Consider the following 22,759-nt stretch of genomic DNA (forward strand, 5'->3'; position numbering starts at 1 on the left):
GTGCTGTCCTGGTCATAGGTCTTTCCAGCATATTCTCATCTAAACCATAGACAAAACTTTCTCAAAGAGGAGACTCCTAGATTTCTTTGAGTTAGGGAGGAAAGTTAAGTTGTGTTGAATGCTCAGTGAGGAGTGATTTTGGATCGTAGGTTGTAAGATTTTCTTCTGGAATCAATGGAAGGGCCAGGAAGATTCAAGGCACTAACTGTTATTTTCTAAGCCTAGTACTGCAGTCATGTGTCCCTACTGTTCTCAATGCCATCAGTAAAATGAGAAGAGTGATACTTACCTACCCATCAATGTGTTGCACCCAAGTGTACCCTAGTGTTGGACAGCAACACCCATGGCAGTCAGAGCCACAGTGAAAGGGTCACAGGGCATTTCCCCTGGAGGACAAGTGTCATCCTTTTCATCTGGATGTCTTTATGAACCTGCACCCTTGCAAGTAAGTAACCGTGTATCAGCTGCAGCCTTGGGCTATTCACACAGGCAAAATCCTGTGTGATAGCAACTTTCAGGCTAACACAGGTGCTCCATTCAGGGAACAGTCAGAGCAGAAAAACTGAACAAATGCACCTTGTGTGCCTATGGAAGGGAAGCCTTGTGGCCTTGGGGACAACTGACTGGGTTGAAGAATTTTCCTTTGGATTGACCATCCCCAAGTTCTTATAAGGAGTTAAGATTGCCCTGGGGGAAAGGCTGCTCCTGGGAGAAGTAGGGAGACCTCTGCTGGGGCTCACTGGAAATACATGCTGGGTGGCACGGAAGGCTTAACATTAAGATATTATTCTAAACTTAACAAACACCAAATAAAATGGATAGTTTTATATTCATAATGGAGCAGAAAAAAGAGAATTGCACATAGAAATTCAGGTCTCTATCAAGCACAGCTTGATTTTCTTTATATATTAAGTTCAACTTGTAACTTTCAAAGCTGTCCTGCTTGTCTGCTCTTCTTTCTTCTTGCCTTCTTTTTCTCTGCATTGTTTAAAATGCCTCTTTCCTTTTATTCATTTTTTTAACTATCTTCCTAGCTTCACTCATTTTCTCTCCCGCGTCCCATTGGAAAAAAGAAAAAAAAAGAAAAGAAAGCCTTTCTAATTAATGTATACTCAAGCAAAAATAAATTCCCACATTAGTTGTGTTTAAAATTACATCTTATTCTGCATCTTGAGTCAATCATGTCTCTGCCATGAGATGAGGAGTATGTTTCATTATCAGTCTTGTGGAACTGAGATTGATTGTTGCATTTATCAGAATTCTCAAGTCTTTTGAAGTTGTTTTTCTGTATAAATTGTTCTGGTTCTCATTTCACTCTGCATCGTTTCACTTAAGTCTTTTCAGATTTTTCTGAAACTATCCACTTTGTCATTTCTTATACAGCAATAATGTTCTTTAATAATGTTTAATTTAATAACAGTTCTTATAGAGCAATAATACATAATAATATGGCATAATTTGTTCCACCATTCTCCAATAGATAGACGGTTAAGATCTCCTATGTGTGTTCTACAGTCACCACTTTTCCCCCCAGCATTTGGGGAGAGTTTGGGAGTTTGGTTTTGGAGCTGTAGTGCTGGAACAGTAGGAGAGAGAATCCTTCTCAAACTCTTTCTTTGTTTTCTCCAAAGTCTTCTGGGAGATTCTGTCCCCAAGAGATTTTCCTGAAACTCAGAGAAAAGGGGCAGTGCCCTAATCTGGGCTGGGTACACCTCCCGACACACACCTTGATCTCGACAAACTTGGGGGGAGACAGTGTGTGGTACAGGAATTCCACAGAAGTCTTGCAATGCAGAAATTAGAAGCTTTTGATGACACGTGTGTGTATTTGCATATGTGCACATTTAATCATCAAGCATTTCTGAAAGACCTTCTATGTGTCAGGTACTGTACTCCCAGTCAGTCAGCAAGCATTTGTTAAATGCTTACTATGTTCCAAGCAATAGTAAAAATAATCGGGGGCAGCTAGGTGGCGCAGTGGATAGAGCACTGGCCCTGAAGTCAGGAGGACCTGAGTTCGAATCTGGCCTCAGACAAAGCACTTGACACTTACTAGCTGTGTGACCCTGGGCAAGTCACTTAACCCCAATTGCCTAAAAGCAAAAAAAAAAATCCCTCCCCTAAAGGCAAAAACACTCCCTTACTCTCAAGGACCTCACAGTCTAATGGGAGAGACAACACGTAAACAACTATGTACAAACAAAATATACACAGGATAGACCAGAGATAGCAGAAAGTGCTAGCATTAAGGGGAATCAGGAAAGGCTTCTTATAAAAGGTGAGATTTTAGCTGAGACTTGAAGGAAGCCAGGAAAGCTAAGAGGTGGAAATGAGGAGGGAGAGAATTCCAGGCACTGGGAAGAGCCAGCAAAAATGCATAGAGTTAGGATATGGAGTGTCTTGTATGAGGAACAGCACTGGTCAGTGGATCACAGAGTATGTGGTAGGGTGAATAAGACTGGAAAGGCAGGTGAGAGCCATGTCACAGGGGTTTGAATGCCAAATAGAGAATTTACCGATCCCGGAAGTAATAGATATTGGAGTTTATTTATGTAAGTTTGGGTGACATAATTAGATCTGTACTTTAAGAAGATCAATTTGATAGCTGAGTGGAAGATGGCCTGAAAAGGGGAAAGACTTGAGGCAGGCAGAACAACCAGCAGGCTATTGCAGTGATTCTGGTATGATGTGATAAGGGCCTGGATTAAGGTAATGGCATTGTTGCAAGAGAGAAGGAAATGGGGAAATCAATAGAACTCAGCAATAAAATTGATATGGGGCTGGGTAGAGGGCATGAGGAATCAAGAATGGCATTGTGTAAGCCTAGGCAACTGGGAGGATGGTGGTTCCTTTGAAAGGGATAGGAAAGTTTGGAAGAAAGAAGGATTTTGGGAGAAGTAACAAATTCAGCTTTGGAACATATTAAGTTTAAGATGTCTATGGGACATCCACTTCAAGATGTCCAATAGTTAATTGAAGATATGAACTCAGAGATTAGGAGAGAGTAGATCTGAGAATCATCAGCATAAAGAGGATAATTGAATCCATGGAAACTGAGGACATCACCAAGATAAATAATGTACAGGGAGAAGAGAAGAGGGCCCAGGACATAGCCCTCAGAAACACTTAGCATTAACAGGCATGACCTGAACAATGAGTGTGAGTGGAAAGGAAATAATGGCACCTATTGTAGACAACCTTCTCAATGAGTGTAGCCACAAAATGGAGGAGAGATATTGAATAACAGCTATCAAGGACAGATGGATCGAGTGAGCATTTTTTGAGGATAAGAGAGATACAGGCATGGTTGTAGGTAGTAGGGAAGTAGGCAGGATACAAGGAGAGACTGAAGATAGTGAAGGAGTAGGGATAGAGAGGACAATCTGCTGGAAAAGACAAGATGGAATGGGATCACTTCTACATGTAGGTGAATAGGCCGTTGACAAGAAAGGACCACCAAGAAAGGACCACTTCTTCATCTGAGACAGGATGGAGAAAGAGAGAGTGACAGAAGGCAATCTGATTGGGAAAGCTAGGTGGTGCAGTCCCTGGAGTCAGGAGGACCTGAGTTCAAATCCAGCCTCAGACACATAACACTTACTAGCCCATGTGACCCTGGGCAAGTCACCTAACCCCATTTCCTAGCCCCCCCCAAAAAAAGAAGGCATCTGGTGATTCCTTCTCTATCTCCTTTTCAGGATCCTCTTCCAGATTATACCCTCTCACCATAGGTGACCCTCATGGTTCAGTCCTGAGCCCTCCGCTCTTCATTGGTGATCTATCAGTTCCCTGGTGTTTAATTTCCATCTCTATGCTGATGATTCTCAAATCTGCTTATCCTGTGTCAAAGTGCCTGCTGACCTCCAATCTTACATGTCCAAAGGCCTTTCAGACATCTTAAACTGGATATCCGGTAGACATCTTACACTCAATATGCCCAAATCCCCAACTCATTATCTTTCCCCCTAAATTCTCCCCCTCTCCTACCATCCCTATAACTGTAGAAGGCAACATCATCCTCCCAGTCCCTCAGTCTTGCAACCTAGAAGTCATCCTGAATTGCTCACTATCACATACATTCCCTCCCCATGCAATCTGTTGCGAAGGCCTATCTATTTCACCTTTGCATCTTTGGAGGTGATAGGGAGCCATTGAAGTCTATTGAGTAAGGGAGGAAGGGGTGACATGGTCAGACATGTGCTTTAAGAAAATCACTTTGATGGCTGAATAGAGGGTGTATTGAAGTGGAGAGAGACTTGAGGTAGACAGACCTATCAGCAAGGTTATTATAATAGTCCAGACATAAGGTGATGAGGGTCACACAAAACTTCATGGAGTTATTTATCTTCTCTGCTAAACTCTATCATTATCATGTCATTTTGAGGGAGCTAGGTAGCACACTGGCTACAGTGCTACACTTGAAGTCAGGAAGACCTGATTTTGAATCCTACCCTAGTCACTTACTAATGTGACTCTGAGCAAGTCATTTGATCTCTCTGTCTCACTTTCCTCGTGTGCAAAACAGGATCATATCAGCACCTACCTCATAGGGTTATTGTGAGGATCAATTGAGAATTGCTAGCTATTGTTATTTATGTTGACCCCCTGTGAAGTTTCTGGATAGAAATGCCTTGAAGCTAGTCCGAGGGATAGATAAGCATCTTGAAACAGCAAAGGAGGGTGGCATGTATGTGGGGAGATAGGGACAGGACTGGGGTGTGTGTTGGTGGGACAATATCAGAAATTATGAAGAAGACAACATCAGAAACTGTGGAAAGTTCAAAAGAAACTAGCTAAGATTCTTTTCTGATGCTGAGTACTGGTTGGACTAGATGGCTCAGGGGTCCCTTCCAACTATGAGATTTCATGCTTCTGTGGTATGTGGGAGAGGAGAAAGATAGGATGAAGATATAGGAAAGAGAAAAAAAGATGGGATGGAGATGTAGAAGGAGAGAGAGAATTGGGGAATGGAGAAGAGAAGAGAGATGGGCTAGGGTTTAAGGAGAAGAGATATGGGATTGGTGTGGGAGGGCTAGAGAAAGATGGGATGTGATGGGAAAGAAAGAGATGTGATCTGTGGGGCAAAGAGGATGGGGTGGAGGCTGTGGGGGTAGAATGGTAGTGGGACAGGAGGAGACGGATAGGAATGGAGAGAGACAAGATGGGGTTGGAGGAGGGAAGAGAGAGATGGGATAGGATAAATGTTCCAAAGAAAGGGAGAAGAAATGAGAAGTTCCTAACCCGGCTCGTTTCTTCCCATAACTACTCTCCTTGCCCCACAAGCTAAAGCTCTTGGATTCAGTTCCTTCTGCTTCAAACGTCCAGCAGCCACAGTGAGCTGAGCATCAGCAATGTGCAGCTCACTCTGGTGATGCGGGTGGTAGTGTTTGGGAAGGTGGGGATGCTAAGGATCACGCAGTGAGTAGGACCAATAACTACTTAGGCATCCTGTCTCCTTGTACCCTTTCTCAAATCCTTTTCCTCAAGGGCTCTGAGGACTCCTAGTGGGAAGGGAGAGGACCAAATTGGCTGTTATCTATTGGAAGAAATAAATGGTGATAACAGCAAGGTGTAGTGCAAAGGGCAGGGAGCAATATGCCTGGGTTCTAGTTGTGGCTGTGCTACTGTATGACCCTGAGCAACTCTCTCAATCTCTTTGGACCTTACTTTCTTCATCTGTGTTAGACTAGATGATCTCTTAAACTCCCTTTCCAGACTAAATATTCTGCAGCTGACTGATTGGTTTGTTAAACATTTGTTGAGTTTCTACTGTATGCCAAAGCACTGTGTGTATCTACTGGATCGGAGAATTTACTACCGAGATTAGAATGGCACCTTGAGGTCAGGGCAGTATCATTTTCCCTTTTCCCTTCCCCACAATGGCATATATATATATATATATATATATATATATATATATATATATATATAAAATAGTATATAAGTAAGCATTTGATGAGTGAATTCTGAAAATTACCATTATACCTTTCATTAATATAGCTCCTTACAATTTTCAGAGCCCTTTCACATTCATTGTTTGATTTAATCCTTCCCAGAATTTTTCAAAGTAGATACAACAGATCCCCACATTATATAAGGAGAAAATGAGGCTTAAGCCATTACAGAAACTACCCAAGATCATTTAACGAGTTAGTAGTAGGGGCTGGGATTAGAATTTAGGCATCCTTATTCCAGATCTAGTGCTTTCATCACCACTTGAATCAGCCACCATTGACTTTATTAACACCTCTGCTCTCTAGGAGGGGTCCTTGATCTTGTTCCTGGCCACCTCTTTATTCCCTCAGGTTTCTACCTCACCTGGTGCCATGTTACCCCAGCAGAAGAAAATGCCATTGTCCTTCCAGACCAGGAACCAAGCTGGGCTACGACGTCATAAGCGCCGTGGCATATCCCAGCCAGTGACCCCAACCCATCAAGTCCTGAAGGATGGTGAACCTCCTACTACACAGGAAGCTTCTCCCTTCCTATTGGAACTGCAGAGCCTTCCAGGATTGGCTGACGTAGATCTCAGTGCCCCAAACCCCAACATCCAGGTGAGTGTCTGGGAAGGTGGGTCAGAGAATGGAGTGGAGGTCTAAGGGAGTGGGGTGGAGTAAGGGAGAGACTAAACTTATTTGGGAGGCAGTATGGTCAAGTGCAAGGAGCCCTGGGTTTGGAATTAGGGGCCATGACTCCAGATCTTGAATCCTGACTGTCCTCTACTATCTGTGCAACCTTGGGCTAGTCCCTTCACTTCCGAGGGCCTCAGTGTCTTCATCTGTCTAACAAAGGGCTTGAACTACATGACCTCTAAGTCCCTTCCAACTGTAGGTCAATAATCCTATGATCTTTTGGCTCCAGGTGTCATCATTCAAATAGCTACCTTTGGAGGATGATGGCATTAAGATGAAGGGGGTGGAATCTTTAAAGTTCTTTCCAAATTTCACCCTTATGATCAGTACTTCTAGACATGGAGGCAACAGTCCTCTCCCCTTCCATCCCATGCAAATGAGTTCTGTTCAGGGCTATAAAGAACTTCATAGTAATTCACATACATGTAATGCTTTAAGTTTTGTAAAAGGTTTTCTTCATGACACTCTTATGAGATAGGTAATACAATCTTTATTATCCCCACTCTAAAGCTGAGGAGATTGAGGCTCAGAGAGGTTAATTGACTTCCCCAGGGTCACAAAACTAGCAACTATTGGACCCAAGACTGAAACCCAGGTCTCCTGACTTCAAATCCAGTACTCATGTTACTACCTAGCTCTGCCTCAAACTATAAATACTTGAAATTGTAGTTTGTTCCTCAAACAGGGAAAACTTAGGAACTCAACAGTTTTGGCCATCTGTCTCTTTTATACCAAAGTGCTTTCTGTCTCCTATTTATTGCCAGAAGTAGGGAAGACTGCACATAGGAATAGAGTACCTTGGGAATCCTTGGCTCATCCAGTCCCATGGAGGTCCAGACAGGTTCAAATTCTTCTTTTCCTTCAGAGAGGCAGTGTCCAACCTTGGTTGAAATTGGGGGTCAGAAATGTGGAATTCCAATGCAGGCTGTATAGAGAAGAATGCAGACTTTGTTTCCCCATAGCCCCAACTCAGCACAGCTGGCAAGGATAGAGATAGGGAGAAGGGTTGAGGGAATGTAGCTTGGGCATTCAGCTCTTTCTGGGTCAGCTAGAGCTTGGCATAGGGAGGAACCCATCACGGGGAGAGTGGCTTAGATAAGGTAGATTCTAATTTTGGTAATTCTTAACCGTGACCTGAAAACCCCAGAAGCACCAGTATCTATGGGTTTAAGTTATCCATGGAGTTAAGATGAAAGGGGTAGAATCTCTAAAGTTCCTTCCAAATTTCAACTCTTTGATCAGTGCTTCTAGAAATGGTGGACAAAAGTCACACAACGTAATGTAATGTGATATTAAAATATAATGATATGATATAATGATATGATATAATATGATACAATGTAATATAATATAATATAATATATATTTAATATCATTATGTTGGATTATCCTATACTATAATTGTTATATTCTAATATATAACCACATATAATTGTAATTATATTTTGTAGCATGCGTATCTGTTATAAATATGTCATATTATACAGAATCATAGCATAATATTATCACTGTCTATTATTTTTATAAGCCTTTTTTAGCATTGTAAGTGGAAAGAGCACCAGGGCTGAAGTTAGAAGCCTGTGTTTGAATCCTGGCTTTCCCAGCTACTTACCCTCTCTAAGGCTTCAGTTTGTTATTTATAAAATGAGCAGGTTCAACCAGATGGTCTCTGAGGTCCTTAAAGTCCTGGGGTCTCATTTTTCCTTCATAGTCATGCCCCATAATAGAGAAAGAGCAGGCAGTATTAGAATCTCTATTTTGCAGAGAAGGAAATGTTGGCCCAGAGGAGTAATGTTTTTCTCTAGGTCACACAGTTTGTTAGTGGCAGAGTTGTAACTAAAACCCCAGCTGTCTCCCAGACTGAGGCTATTTCAGTTAGACTCTGTTGGCCTTTATCCTGGACAGTGCTCCCAACAGATGAAAAACTGAGGTAATCTCTTCTCCATTTGCCCTAGGAAGATTCATTATTTCCCAAACCATAGGGGTTGGGGCTGAGAGCACCCCCCCCCAGCCTTTAAAGGTTAAAAGAGAACCTTCTATTCATTCCCTCTTCTCTGTCCCTTGCTCCCTCTTGAGGGGACTGAGAGGAGGGAGGTAAGATGAAAGAGTACTGGGCTTAGTTCAGGATGCCTGGGTCCTAGTCTTGGCTCAACTACCAACTAGCCATGTGATCTTAGTTAAGGGTTAACTATGAACCTCAATTTCCCCGTTTTATAAATTTTACAAATGGGGACAATAATATCAGATCATGTTTGCCTAGCACTTTGCGGTTTATAAAGAGCTGTTCTGTCAAGGTAGGCAGTACAGGTATTATCATAATAATAGTCAATAAAAATTAGCATTTACGTAGTATTTTACAGCTATGACAGCTAGGTTCCAAGTAGTGCAAATAACAGTCCCGTGAAGTGGTCAGATGTTGTGGAATTCACACTATTCAAATTTATAATTATGTAAAAATATGGTCATTGGTTTCAGTCCAATGCAGTGAAATATGCAGTGAAAATTCAAATAATACAACCACTTCCCAGGATTCATTATCCAAGCTAATTGGGATCCTCACAACAACTCTGGTGCTATTATCCTGCATTTTACAGATGAGGGAACCATGAAATTATGTGACTTTTCCACAGGCACATAGCTAGTAGGTGTCCAAGCCTGGACACATTCATTTTGCAGTGAGCGTCCAAGAAGAAAGTGAGGCTAACTGTGCTTAGGAGTATTCCAACACTGGTAACTCCTTGCCATGGCCTGAATACATCAGAAACAGCACCATTCTCCAGGAGGGGTAATAATAATATCACCTTAATTGATAATATCACATTAATATAGCAATTCCCTCCTTGTCTCTTCACCGCAATTGTTGTGAGGAAGGCAAGTTGCTAAAGTAGAAAGAATGCCAGTTTTGGAGGCAGAAGAAGCAAGTTCAAAATCTGTTTGCCACTTACTACCCGTAAGAGCTTGAGCAATTGATCAATAAGCATTTATTAATTTCCTACTCTGTGCCAGGCAGAGAGGCAGCATGGCATAGTAGATAGAGTTGACCCTGGAGTCTGGGTGAGTTAGGTTCAAATCTCACCTCTGACTAGGTAACTCTCAAAGACTCTGAGTCATAAAAGTTGTCTGTTTCTAGTTGTAGGAGTTTCTTCATTCAGAGGACTCTACACCAGAGAAATCACAGATCATTCAATCAAAAAACATTTATTAAGCTCATAACTATGTGTTAGGCACTGTGCTAAGCTCTGAGGGTACAAAGAAAGATAAAAGATAGCTCCTGCCCTCCAGAAGCTCACAATCTAATGGAGAAGAAAGACAACATGCAAACAAATTATATACAGGATATATAGGAAATAATTAAAGAGGGAAGGCACTGAAGTTAAGAAGGGTTGGAAAAGTCTTCCTGTAAAAGATGTGATTTTACTTGGGACTTCAAGGAAGCCAGGGAGGTCAGTAGGTGGAGTGGAGGAGGGAGAGCATTCCAGGCATGAGGGATGGCCAGAGAAATGCCCAGAGCTAAGAGATGGAGTGTATTGTTCATGGAACAGCCAGGAGGCCAGTGTCACTGCATGGGAGAATATGTAGTGGGGAGTAACGTGCAAGAAAACTGGAAAGGTAGGAAAGGGCTAGGTTATGAAGGACTTTGAATGCCAAACAAGATTTTGTATTTGATCCTGAAGGAGACAGGGAATCACTGTAAAACAAACAAACAAACTTAAAAAGATACAGGAAAGAAGTGTTCCCGGCATAGTTCTAGGCAATCCACTCTCTTGGCTTCAGATTCCTCATATAGAAAATGAGAGGGTTGAATTAGATCGGTGATTCTTAAACTGTGGGTCGCAACCTCATAAGGTCTCAAAAAAATTGGCAACAACAAAAGTTTTCTGAACACGCAATGACCAAAAACTAATTAAAAATCAAATGAGTAATGAATCCAAGGTGTTTCTGGCAACACTTGTCCATGTTGCCTCGTGCAGCTTTGCTGCAGCCTTTGGTTCTGAACGGGCAGCATGCCCACTTTGTGCTGTGCATGCCCTCAGGCCACACAAAGCCAAAATACAGTGTCAACATGTGAAAAGGGATCCGGAGTGGAAAACGTTTAAGAAGCCCTGAACTAGATGATATTCTAAGATTAAAATCTGTGATCCTGCAGGTGTCTTGCCAGCCTTTTAGGGTCACTGTGAGGTAAAAATGAGATTCTGTGTTTGAAAGTATTTTGTAAACTGTAAAGTACTATACCATTACTATTGTTGTGGACAGAAGTGGCAGTTTTGCTGCTGAGATCTCCCTGACTGCCCAACCTGGCATCCCCCCCACCCAGGTGACCATTGAGGTGGTAGATGACCTGCAGGCTGAAATGGAGATGGACTTGTTGACAGAAACCAGTGATTACTGGTCCTTGGGCTCCCCCAGCTGGCTCCCTGCCAAAGAACTCTTCTGGCCTCTGTTCTGGGGCTACACAGAGGGTGAGGAGGGAGGATCTGGGCCCCAGCCAGAGGGAAAAGCCCTCAAAGAGGAAGAGGGAAAGGAGGACAGTGAGGAAGACTATGCCGCAGAATATGAGGAGGAAGAAGAGGAAGAGGAAGAGCCCATGCTGAGTGGAGTGGGAAGCAATTGGAATCAGAGGTGGCCAACACCGAAGACCTGGGATTTCATGGAGAAATACAACTATGGTGAGTAGATGGTACACCAAGGATTGTATGCCACCTTGGGACATTCCAGGAGGGGAAGAAGGGTCCAAGAGAGAAAGCAGAATATCACAGGGAAAAGACAGACTTGGAGAGATCACTCTTTTTGTGGATTGGGCATAAAATAATAATAATAATTCATTTGATTAAATGATTCTTGATTTTCCCTGAACTTATGATCTATGTGGCCTTAGGCAAGTCACTTAACCTGTCTTGGCCTCGGTTTCCTCATTTGTAAAATGAGAGAATTGGACTTGGATGAACCCTGAAGCCACTTCCAGCTTTAGTTCTACAATCTTTCCACCAAGTCATATCAAAAGACCTTTGTGCCATAGGAGATAGTATTAAGAATTAGAGATAGGGAACAGACCAGTGATTTAACCGATATCAAGGACTGGGTGAAATAACTCCCACTACCAATGCAGGTCAGCCCTGGAACCTTCTCTGCAACTTATAGTCTTAGAGAATTACCTAGGGTATTGAAAGGTTAAATGACTTGACCAGGGTCACACAGCCATATGTGTCAGAGGTGGGGCTTCATCCCAGATCTTCCCAGCTTTGAGACCTGCTTTCTATCCGCAACACCAGAGGTGTCAAACACTGGACCCAAGGACTGCACATGGCCCACAATGCTTCCAAGTGGGGCCCAAACCAAATTAAAACATAATTGGGAAATATCTAACAAAAGAAATAAAAATACAATAAAACTTAAAAATTACATTTAAAAACTAAATCAATATGTGCCTGTAAGGATCCTTATGTATGGTTTAGTGACACTGTTTCAATTCAGGTTTGACCCCACTACACTACACCATGAATGGGGTAGGAGGCAACTGGAATCAGAGATGGCCTCTTTCTTTAAGAGCTGCAAAGGCTAAAAAAAACTTCAACTGTTGGCTGACCTTCTGGTGGTGAGCTTCCTCTCCAGAGGGAGTGTTTTGTTCAAGGCTGTGAAGTCACTGGCAAAGGTAGGACCAGAATCAATTAGTAAACAAGCATTTATTAAATGCCCCCTCTACCAGGCACTGTGCTAGGTGCTGAAGATACAAAGAAAAAATAATAATTCCTGCTCTTAAGAAGTTTACAGTCTGTGGAGTCCATATATGACCAATGAAATCTGATCTCTGAGCTGGTAAGCAGGACAATTTCCTAGACCCTCAAATTCACCTAATTAATCTAACAGGTGAATTTAGAAACGTCAGTCAACCAATAAGCATTTATTAGGCACCCACCACTATATGTGCCAGGTGCTGGGGTTACACCAGGTACAACTCCCGACTTCAGCTCAGTTGGAGTTATCAGCAAGGTAGGGATCTCACAAGAGAGCTGGGGCAAGACATCTGGTGGACCCCAGCCAAGATGCATTTGTGGGCAGGTCAGTTATGATGAAAAAAAAATGTAGCTTCACTCAGGGTCTCAAATCTTTACTGTAGCACATACAGCTTATCACAGAATAAAATACCTACATACCATGGAGAATAGAATTTTCTGGCATTAAGAATCTGTGCATTTATTTTTTAAAATACCCCAAAGTGTTCCCCCTTACACCACCCCTTCCCCATTCCTGCTCTTGTTATTTCCTAAGTAGCTGCTTACCTAGACCACCCCTCATCTCAACTGTTGTCTATCAGATTCTCATTTCTCTGCTCCCAGATTATGAGATGGAAGAAGAATGGAGTCCCTGGTCCTCCTGTAGTGTCACCTGTAGCAGCGGTACCCAGAAGAGGACCCGCTCCTGTGGCTACGCCTGCACAGCCACAGAGTCTCGAATGTGTGAATTGCCTCAATGCCCTGGTGAGAGTGTGAGCCGTGTAAAAGGGTAGAGCTAGCGTGGATGAGCATTTAGGCTAAATGCCCTAGGGGATTGGGTGTCCTATGTTTACATGGCAGTAAGTAGGGTATTAGGCTTGGGGGTGGGGTGGTGAGGATGTATTGGAGGAGAACAAGGAATACAGTCCCATGGCTCAAGAATTCCTAGGCTTAGCTTGGCTCCCATTGGACCTTCCCAATGACCTGTGGAGATAACAAAGGATCCTACCTAGCTAGTGAGATGATCCACTGGCTTTTTATTACCCTCCAGGTGTAGTTTCAGTGTTGTCTATCTCCTACCTCCAGTCCCAAAGTCTACCTCTTCAACCCATTGGGTCTTCAATGTTGAGGAATAGGGTTAAGGGCTTGAAAGTTTGGTGGAACTTGGGGAGGGGAGGGGTCGCTGCTTTGCACTGATTTTCATTCTTATTAAAGGAACAGAAAGTAAGACAGGCTTTCCCAGTAAGGATTGGATGCCTGAAGTACACAACGACACCCAAATGCTTGGCTCAGGTCAGTACAGAGTTTGGCCTTGAGCTTGAGGAATTGGGGTGATGATGGGGCAGGGAGTGGAGGGATAGGGATAGAATCATCGACTGTGAAACTTCACATGGATAAGAAATCTCTCTCTGCAATCAAATAATAACGTAGCAATCCTCTGATAAGGAAGGCTTGGGCTGGTCACAAAGACCCATGCAGTTGTATTTCTTCCCAGTCTGGGAAGAGAGGAAATAATTCACATTTATATAGCATTTTAAAGTTTAAACATTTTATTCACAATACCCCTCTGAGGCAGGCATGCAAGTATCATTATCACTGCTTTATAGATGAGGGAACTGAGGCACAGAGAAGTTACATGACTTGGTCAAGGTCACATAGCTATCAGGTATCAGAGTCAGGATTTGAAACCAGACCCATGACATCCTAGGTCTAGTGTTCTTTACACTACGCTACATTGCAATTTGGAGACAAACTAGATGATTCAGTGGGTACAGCACTGGACCTGAAGTCAAGAAGACCTGAATTCAAATCCAGCCTCTAACATTCACTAGTTACATGACCCTGGGCAAGTCACTTAATCTCTTTCCTTAATTCATTGGAGAAGGAAATGGCAAACCACTCTAGTATCTTTGCCAAGAAAACCCTATACAGTGTCACAAAGAGTCAGACATGACTGAACAACAATATTGCCCCTCACCTCTCCAGAGACAGCGTGGGATAGTGGATGGGGCCCTGGACTTGGGAGAAGGCAAATAGGGGTCCACATCCTCCCTCAGACTTCTTAGCTGTCCTTTTGGACAAATCTTTTAAATCCTCTATGCCTGTTTCCTCCTGTAAACTAGGAGCTTTAAACCAGGTAGCGTCTGAGGACCATTCCAGCTCTAAAATCTCTGATTCTTTGAGCTTAAAGGTCATCTGGTCCAACTTCTTGCCAGAAGCATGAGTCATCTGTCATGTGACAGCCTGTACTTGAGCCCTTCTGTATCAGTGAGCAAACACAGTTGCTTTTCAGGTAGTCCATTGATCTAGAGCAACCCTGATTAACAGTAAGTATGGTCATCCTTGTCTTTCTGAGCCATGCAGCTCTCTCATTTTAGCAAGGATTTTCTTCCCTTGACGAAAGAACTAGGAGTCCCAGGCTAACCACCACGTTTCCTACCCAGTTGGTCGCTTTGGGATGCCTAATGGAATTCAGTGTGATCAGGGAAAGGGGATGAGGGGACCGAGCTGATCCTCTGAGGCCCTCAGTTTCCTCCTCATTGGATCAGAGGGGCAAGGTCATTCTTGCCTTGAACTTGGGGAACAATGAATAATGACTTGAGAGGTGGGGAGATAGTACTGCCTGCTAACAGATATCGTCAGCGTATTTCAAATGTATGACCTTTTTGTGTCTTGACTTAGTTAAAAAAAAAAAAAGGACAGGACACTGAATTACAAGGATAGTGAGGTAGTCGTAGCATTGCCATACTTCATACTTTTCAAAGTGAAAAATTCTGAGGGTCTTCCCCTCCCAGATGGATTCTTTTATTTAGGCAAACTATACCATCTTATGCCTCAGTTCTTACCTGGCCTTTAACTATTGAATGGGCATTGCTTCAGACAAACTGAGACCTGAGAAAGATCTTAGCTTAAAAAGGCCAAGGTCTCCCACTGCATCCTGGGCTATCACCAGTCATCCCGACCTATGTCTTGCCACTGGACTCTGATGACTCTGCAGGAGAGAGTGAGGCTAATGACTTAGCATAGCTCTGCCTCACTTAAATCCACTTGTAAGTCAATACATCATCCTGCTAATACCATTGGTCCTCTTTGAGAATGAAGAATTTGGGCTCAAAACCTGCCTCTGATGCTTTCTACCTGTGCTGGGCCCTTAGTTTCCTCATCTGTAAAATGAGAGGGTTGCATTAGATGACCTCTGAGGTCCCTCACGGCCCCAGCTCTACAATCCTCTCATCTATTTAATCCCAATTCAGTGGTGAGGTCAACAGGGTCAGGTCCCATTTGGCAAATTAGGAGACTAAGCTGCAGAGATTTTATCTGTATCACAAAACTAAAGAGTGGCCAAAATAAGACTGAACCTTAGCTCTTTTAATGCCTGTCTGTGTGGGATATGGCACCTTCTCTCCCAGGTTACCCTTTTCCAGGGACACTCCCTAAGATGTATGTCCGAGATGGTATATATGAAGCTCCCAGCTCAGGCACCAAATCTGGTCTCCCTTCCAAAATGAAATGGAACATACCTGCAAGTTAATGTGCCCCCTGATGTTGGAAGTGTTCAAGCATGGGCTGCTTGACTGTGGTGATAGCACGTGCTCCAGGTAAAGTGAACTGTACTAGATAACCTCTGGAGGTCTTTGCCATCTCTGGAATTCTGTGGTTCCCCGAGAGGACCACATTGCCATGGTGGTCCTGAGAAGGAAGGGCAGTCTCTCCCCAGCTGTAGCTACAGTAGGTTTCCTTGGACCCCTTCCTCCTGAATAGGAGTTTGACGAGCAGGGTAGGGAGAAAGGAGTGTTTCCTACTGACCTTGCCCCACTGGCCTCTCACTCTGATTCCAACTCCCAGAGTTACCCTGACAGCAGTTTAGGGGAAAAGACCTGTAAGACTTAGACCCTTTTACAATGGTAGGCTCTCATTGCCAAGTTCATGATGACTACTGGATGCTTTGAAGAGGATAAGAAGGGAATGATTGCATCCCACTCATTCATTCGTTCATTTTCTCAATTAACATTTATTTATTGAACACCAACACTGTGCTAAGTCAAAATGGATTCCTTCCTTTCCCCTGCCCAGAGGTAGACAGCTGTGAGAAGTGGCTGAACTGCAAGAGTGACTTCTTGGCTAAATACCTGAGTAAGGTGCTGACAGATCTGCCCAGCTGCCCGTGTGCCTATCCTCTGGAGGCCGTGTACAGCGCTGTGAGCCTTCCAGATGAGCAGCAAGGCAGAAGCTTTCGCTGGAGGGATGCAAGTGGCCCCAAGGAGCGCCTGGATGTCTATCAGCCAACCGCCCGCTTCTGCCTGCGCTCCCTCCTCTCTTTGGACAGTACCACGCTGGCTGCCCAGCACTGTTGCTATGATGAGGGCAGCCGGCTGCTGACTCGTGGCAAGGGGGCTGGTGCACCTGACCTCATCAGCACTGACTTCTCCCCAGAGCTGCACTTCAAGGTGGACACACTGCCTTGGATACTGTGCAAAGGTGACTGGAGCCGCTACCATGCAGCACGACCCCCAAACAATGGGCGGGCCTGTGCTGACAACCCACCTGAGGATGAATACCTGGCCCAGTTGCAGGAGGCCAAAGAGTATTAACCAAAGGGTCAGGGAGGCCCAAAGCACGGAGGATGAATGGAGGCTTGGCTTTGTCTCTGGTGGCTGGGCCAGAGGCGATGGGGTCCTGTTGGCTGCTCCCTAGGAATATCTGGAAAAGGGTAGGGTAAGAACACCTCACAATTGGAGTATCTATGCCAAGCTGCTCAGTGGGGGAGGGTTTTTCTGGGCATCTCTGACCTTGCATGATTTCTCCCAGTTTAGTGGAATGAGAAGGCTCCCTGAAAGAGGGACTTCTCAGTTTATTGGCTCCACCTGTCACTTTCTTGTTTGAAATATGGAAGGTGAAGGAAGAGTGAGTGAGTGTGTATGTGTGTGTGTGTGTGTGTGTGTGTGTGACAGAGAGAGACAGACAGACAGATAGACAGAAAGAGACTCAGAGACAGAGACAAATAGAGTGAGTGAAAGGTTGGTCTTAGATGAGCACATCCTTGGGTTCTGGGTGGAGAAAAGAGGGGCATGTCATTCAAAAAGCCCTTAATAGCTCTGTGGATTCAGCTTTCCTATCCCCCAGCCTCTCTCTCTTGCCTTCCTGCAAGGAAACTTTTGTTTTCCTCTCATCCCCATGTTCCTGTGTCCTCATCACATCGGTTTGGACACAAATTTTGGCATACCATCCAACCAGACTCCAGTATCTTGGGGAGAAGGGTTGGGAACTTAAGTCTTGGTTAATGTAACTTAGGAGTGGCTCAGTTGAATTAGAGATAAGCACCTTCATCTCCAGTGACTCTCTGAGGATCTAGGGAATGATTGAGGGTTAGTTGAAGACTAGTAACAGGAGGACCCAGTCACTCAGATTTGTTCGATCCCATGACTTCCCTCCCTCCTTTCTGAGGGGTCTGAGCAAATAGGGTGGGAGAACATTATTACCATTGCCAGACATCTCCGGGACAGTTACTTTGGCTTCAGCCAGCTCTGTAAAGGGGCACATACCTCATTCGCTCTCCCCACCCCTCCCCCAAGAGTCTGGCTGAGTACCTCAATGCCACCACCCTCCTATTTTCCCCAATAACGTAACAGACTAGACATTTACTTCTGTTGTTTGGGGGTAATGTGTAGGCATCTGGATAGGGAGAGTAATGCAAGATGCCAGGCATCTTCAGCCCACAGAGTGCTCGGGATAGATTCATGAACTGCCCACTTGTGTCAATAGTTCCTTAGTCTGCATCAAAGCAATCCCACAAAGGCATTAATGTCTGAAGCAGGTGGATGGCCTGGATGTGTTGGGAGGAGGAAAGCTGGTAAGAACTGGATTGGTTGGATTAGGGCTAGGGGAATGGTACCCAACCAGGGAAGAAGAGAAGAGGATGTTCATGCTGATCCCAACCCTTGCTCTCCATCCTATGGAATTTTGCTCCCACTCCTACTCCCACAATGGGAATGTGAAGGCCTGAGTGAGGATGTGATTGGATGTCAGAATAGGGCAGGATTGAAGAAGGGTGGGTTTTATAGCTACAAAACCTGGGATGGGGCTATAGTTTACTTAGAATGGTGTGCAAATCTCTACTCCATACCTATCCCCTCCCAACACCTAAGAGCCTCTCATTTCCTGTTGTCTTTACTCCAGCTCTCTGGTGCCCCTCTTTTCCATCCTGGGTTGCAATGTCTTGTAGCTTCTCTCGGTGAGTGGTTAACTTGCTTTAGTCCCAGCTGTCACTTGTTACCAAGTTCTTTGGAGTGTAGGAAAGAGGGTAAAGGAGACTCAATGAGCTGCGATGGGATCTTTTTGGGTCTTCAGCAATAAAGCACTTTATTTGAAACCACTGCCTGGTAAAGCAGGGAGCAGTGGGAGGAATCCAGGGGTGGTTGAAATGGATTTGAACAGCCTATAGCCTACCTGGTAAAGGCTCTCAGGAGGGCACTGAAAGGAAGATGTCCTCATTAGGGGTTGCCTCTGAGGGCTTGGAATTTACCTTATAGGGAGATGTGAGCAGGGCAGGACAATTCAAAGACAACTGGCTATTTGGCTCCTGAAACCCTTTTTTGCACTTTAACAGGCAGGCATGGGAGGCAAGGGGAGGGGGACATTAGATCACCATGCATTTAGCAATTTTATTGAAATCTGGACTAACACTCGAAAGGGTACTTCTTTCTTTCTATACTCACATGCATTTGAATCATGCAAATGTGCAAATCTATTTATTGTGCTGCATTAGAGAGTGCTTACCCAGGACAGCAATGGTACTTGCCTGGAGTACCCTCAGTCTTCTCAGCTGCCCCTACACCTGCTCCAACTTAGGCTGGGGTGAGAGGAAGGAATGTTGGCTGTCAGGGCTTCCACTGGCCCTGTAATATGACCTACAAAGTGCCAGTCCAGATATGTTTGGATTGCCTCTCCCAGCTCTTCCAGAAGCTCCTATGAGAACTTTCTGTCATCTCTGCCTGATAGTGGGAACCAGTGTTCCCTGGCCTGTCCCTCTTCCTGTCTCACTTTCTTCTTCACTTGAAAGCTGACAATTTGTCTGGCTACTTAATTTTGAGCCTAGCCCCTGTATTCAAAGCAAATTTGTAGAGGACTGTTTCAGAGGCCAAAGGCTGTACTGTTTATGTCAGCGGTGGTTGCCCCCACTTCACTCTTGTTAGAGAAGGGCCCACTAGCAATAGCTAACATTTACAAAGCACTTACTATGTTCCATGCACTGTACTAAGCACTTTACAATTATCTCATTTGATCTTCACATCAATCCTGGTGCTATTATTATGCCCATTTCACAAGTGAGGAAACTGAGGCAAACAGAAATTAAGTGACTTGCCCAGGGTCACACAACTAGGAAGTGTTTGAAGCCAAATGTGAACTCATGTCTTACTGATACCAGGCCCTGGGTTCTATCCATTGCACTACCTAGCTGCCCCAACTAAGGCCAGTTTTGGGCTGCAAGATCTTCCCTGCCCTCTTTTTATAGGATAAATCACAACAGCATTATAGGAAGGGACTTTGAGGATCATCCTTCACCATACGGGTGAGAAAACTAAAGTCCAGAAAGGAAACATGGTTTGCTTTGTCATTGGGTGAATATGAACAGTAGCAGGGCTAGGCTAGAACTCTGGGTTCCTGACTCCAATGCTAGCTTTCTTTCCTCTGTACATTTGTAACTCTTGGTGTTTGGGGAAATTGTATAGCCAGAAGCAATGAAGCATTACAGTCCCTGAAGAATTGGAGTTGAGGACCACCCCAAGGGCTAGGCAGAGGCACACATTGGACTCTCGAACAGGCTGACAATACACTGTGAACGAGGGCATTTGAAGGTGAAGTGGGGTAAATGAAGAAATACAAAGGTATGCTAGTTGTGTGATGAGAGGGAGTCATAATGACCCATGGTATTAAGATGTCAAGAGAATTCAAATGACCCTGCATGTTGGGTGGACCTCCCAAGGGAAATTTATGGGAAGACATTGTAAGGGTTGCACCGGGTGGGCAAGCATGGATTGGTTGTGATGTGTGTGCCCAGAGGGCATATCAATGAGATCTCAAAGTTATTTTAGTATTAGGACTGGGAGAAGGGAACAGGAGGATAAGTTGGGAAGTAATAATAAGGGAAGGTATACTCTTCAGTCATCAAGGGACGCCCCCTGGAATTTTGGCTAGCCAGATACTTTCTTACTCCAGTCTGTATTTGTGCACATTGCACAAGATGGTTTTGTTCTTTTTGTCTCAGGAACCTGGCAACAATAGCAATAAACACGTCTTAGGTTGGAGGCGGAGCCTCCTGTGACAACCAGTTTGCAACACTGTCCACTTGTAAATTGAAACACTGTTAATTTCCACTGCGCCAAGTTCTGATTTTTTGGGTGACGTGTGATTTCATCAGTTCAGAGAATTTCCAGAGTGGAAAGATAAGTAACTAATAAATCTTAGACTTGACTAGGGGCAGGGAAAGAATAAGTGATTTGTCTATAGACTGAACTAAATTTAATGTGTGAAATGGGACACATATTAAATTGCTACCATATCAAATCACTGGCAAAAGAAATAACCTCGAGTGGTAAGAACCATGATGGAGATGGGAATGGGTGGGACTTTGAAGTGATTATCCAAGACAAGAAAGATAATAGACACACAACTGCCTCCAGGTAGGAATAAACAGCACCTGTGCTTGAGATGAAATGGGAATGGGATATTATAGAACCTGGAAGGAGGGTAGGTGAGCATTACCAAGAAAGCCTGGTTTCAAGCTAACACCCAGAGAAGGGAGCTATGAAATCGATACATTTCATTACTCTACCACTACCACTCCACCATGTCTTAGTAGAATTCCCTTACTCATTAATCCCACCTTTGGCCAAATAGACATCCTCACCCTTTATCTAAACAAATATCTAAGACTGCTGATACTGTGATCCTAGGCAAGTCCCCTAACCTGAGTTCCAGTCTCTTCATCTGCAAAATGGGAGAATAATTGGACTAGTTGGCTGCTAAGGTCCCTTGTAGCTCTAAAAACTATGATTGTTGAAAACCACTCATTCAACAATGGCTATCTGCACTAGTCACCCAGGTAATTTCCCTCAAAGCTGTTATAGTATTTTCTTCCCTCGATCTTTTGGGAAAACTTAATCTTTCAGAAAGTGTGGCTCAATAAATACTGTCCAACTTGGTTCTACATTAGACAAGGATAGATACCTTCTTTCTCCTAGGAGCTGATTTTTAAAAAAATCCATTGGATTCTTTCCATCTCCCAAAATACAAAAACCACTTTTTTCAGACCCTTCTCTCCTTCACTCCCTTAACCCCCAAAGAAGATATAGCTACCTCCATTGATTCCTCGATTTTGATTGCATTTTTATATTGAAGTAACTATTTAAGATTTGCAAATTGACTTGATTCATTTCAGAATTACAGTTCTGGTATAGGGCACAGGGTGGTTTCTTTTAACTTCGGAGGAGAAAGAAAAAGAAATGAGCTTTTCTGGTGTTGGGATTGGATATTTATAGTACACAGATAGAACATTTCTGCTTTGTATCTTTTAGGTGCATCGTTTAGCCATTGGAGCATCTATCATGCATAAGAATAGCTTTTTGTTCACTAGTGGCATCTACCTGGAAGATAGTGTGGCATCCTCTTTAAAGAGTTTATTTGTAACTTTTCTTCCAGAAGTTGTCAGTATAGGAAATACCAATAACGATACTCCAAATGTCCTGGAGATAGTTTCACTATGAAGTCCAGGCTCCACATCCAAAGATCTTGGATAGTTCCCAATAATAGCTTACCTTTCTGTATCATTTTATGGTTGTTATTGTTTTCAGTCATTTTGGTCCTATCCCACTCTTCATGACCCCATTTGGGGTTTTCTTAGCAGAGGTACTAGAGTGGATTTCCCTTTCCTTCACCAGCTCACTTTACAGATGAGGAAACTGAAGCAAACAGGATTAAGTGACTTGCCCACGGTCATATAGCTAGTGTCTGAGGTCACATTTGAACTCAGGAAGATGAGTCTTTCGGGCTTCAAGCCCGGCACTGTATCCACTGTATCACCTAGAGGCCCCTAAAGCCCAATTTATTTCTTCCCAGAGCTCTTTAACATCCATTTCCTTATTTGATCCTACCAATAATAATCCAGCAAGATATGTGATACAAGAACTACTGTCCTTATTTTACAGCTGAAGAAATAGAGGCTAAAGAAAGACTGATTTGTCCAGGGTCACAGAACTCCATGGCAAGTCCACTGACTTTGGAATGAAAGGATCTGTATTCAGATTTCAGCTCTGCCACAATGTACCATCCCTGTGACCTTCGGCGAGTCATACACTCTATCCAGGCATCTATTCAGTGTGTTTGGATCGTGTGACTTCTACAATCCCTTCTGAGCTT

General features: G+C 43.8%; 1 protein-coding gene across 4 annotated transcripts in view; it reads left to right on the plus strand.

Moving 5' to 3' along the window:
• Nucleotides 1-20,649, plus strand: part of ISM2 (isthmin 2) — a 32,045-nt gene extending 11,396 nt beyond the window's left edge. Inside the window, exons 2-7 of one of the 4 annotated variants that reach the window (XR_013485434.1) lie at nucleotides 6,306-6,554; nucleotides 10,948-11,299; nucleotides 12,968-13,108; nucleotides 13,559-13,636; nucleotides 16,418-17,059; nucleotides 20,610-20,649. Coding sequence is in view for 2 of the 4 variants with exons in the window: in XM_020986169.2 (XP_020841828.1) it covers nucleotides 6,306-6,554; nucleotides 10,948-11,299; nucleotides 12,968-13,108; nucleotides 13,559-13,636; nucleotides 16,418-16,935 (1,338 nt within the window). In the remaining 2 variants the exon portion in view is untranslated. Of the gene's footprint in view, nucleotides 1-6,305; nucleotides 6,555-10,947; nucleotides 11,300-12,967; nucleotides 13,109-13,558; nucleotides 13,637-16,417 lie in introns of all 4 variants that reach the window. The other 3 variants (XR_013485435.1, XM_020986169.2, XM_078151454.1) reach the window with 3 other exon arrangements.
• Nucleotides 20,650-22,759: the final 2,110 nt, after the last annotated feature.

This window comes from Phascolarctos cinereus, unplaced genomic scaffold, assembly GCF_003287225.1.
Source record: "Phascolarctos cinereus isolate Bilbo 61053 unplaced genomic scaffold, phaCin_HiC Scaffold_3;HRSCAF=262, whole genome shotgun sequence".
Taxonomy (NCBI): Eukaryota; Metazoa; Chordata; class Mammalia; order Diprotodontia; family Phascolarctidae; genus Phascolarctos; species Phascolarctos cinereus.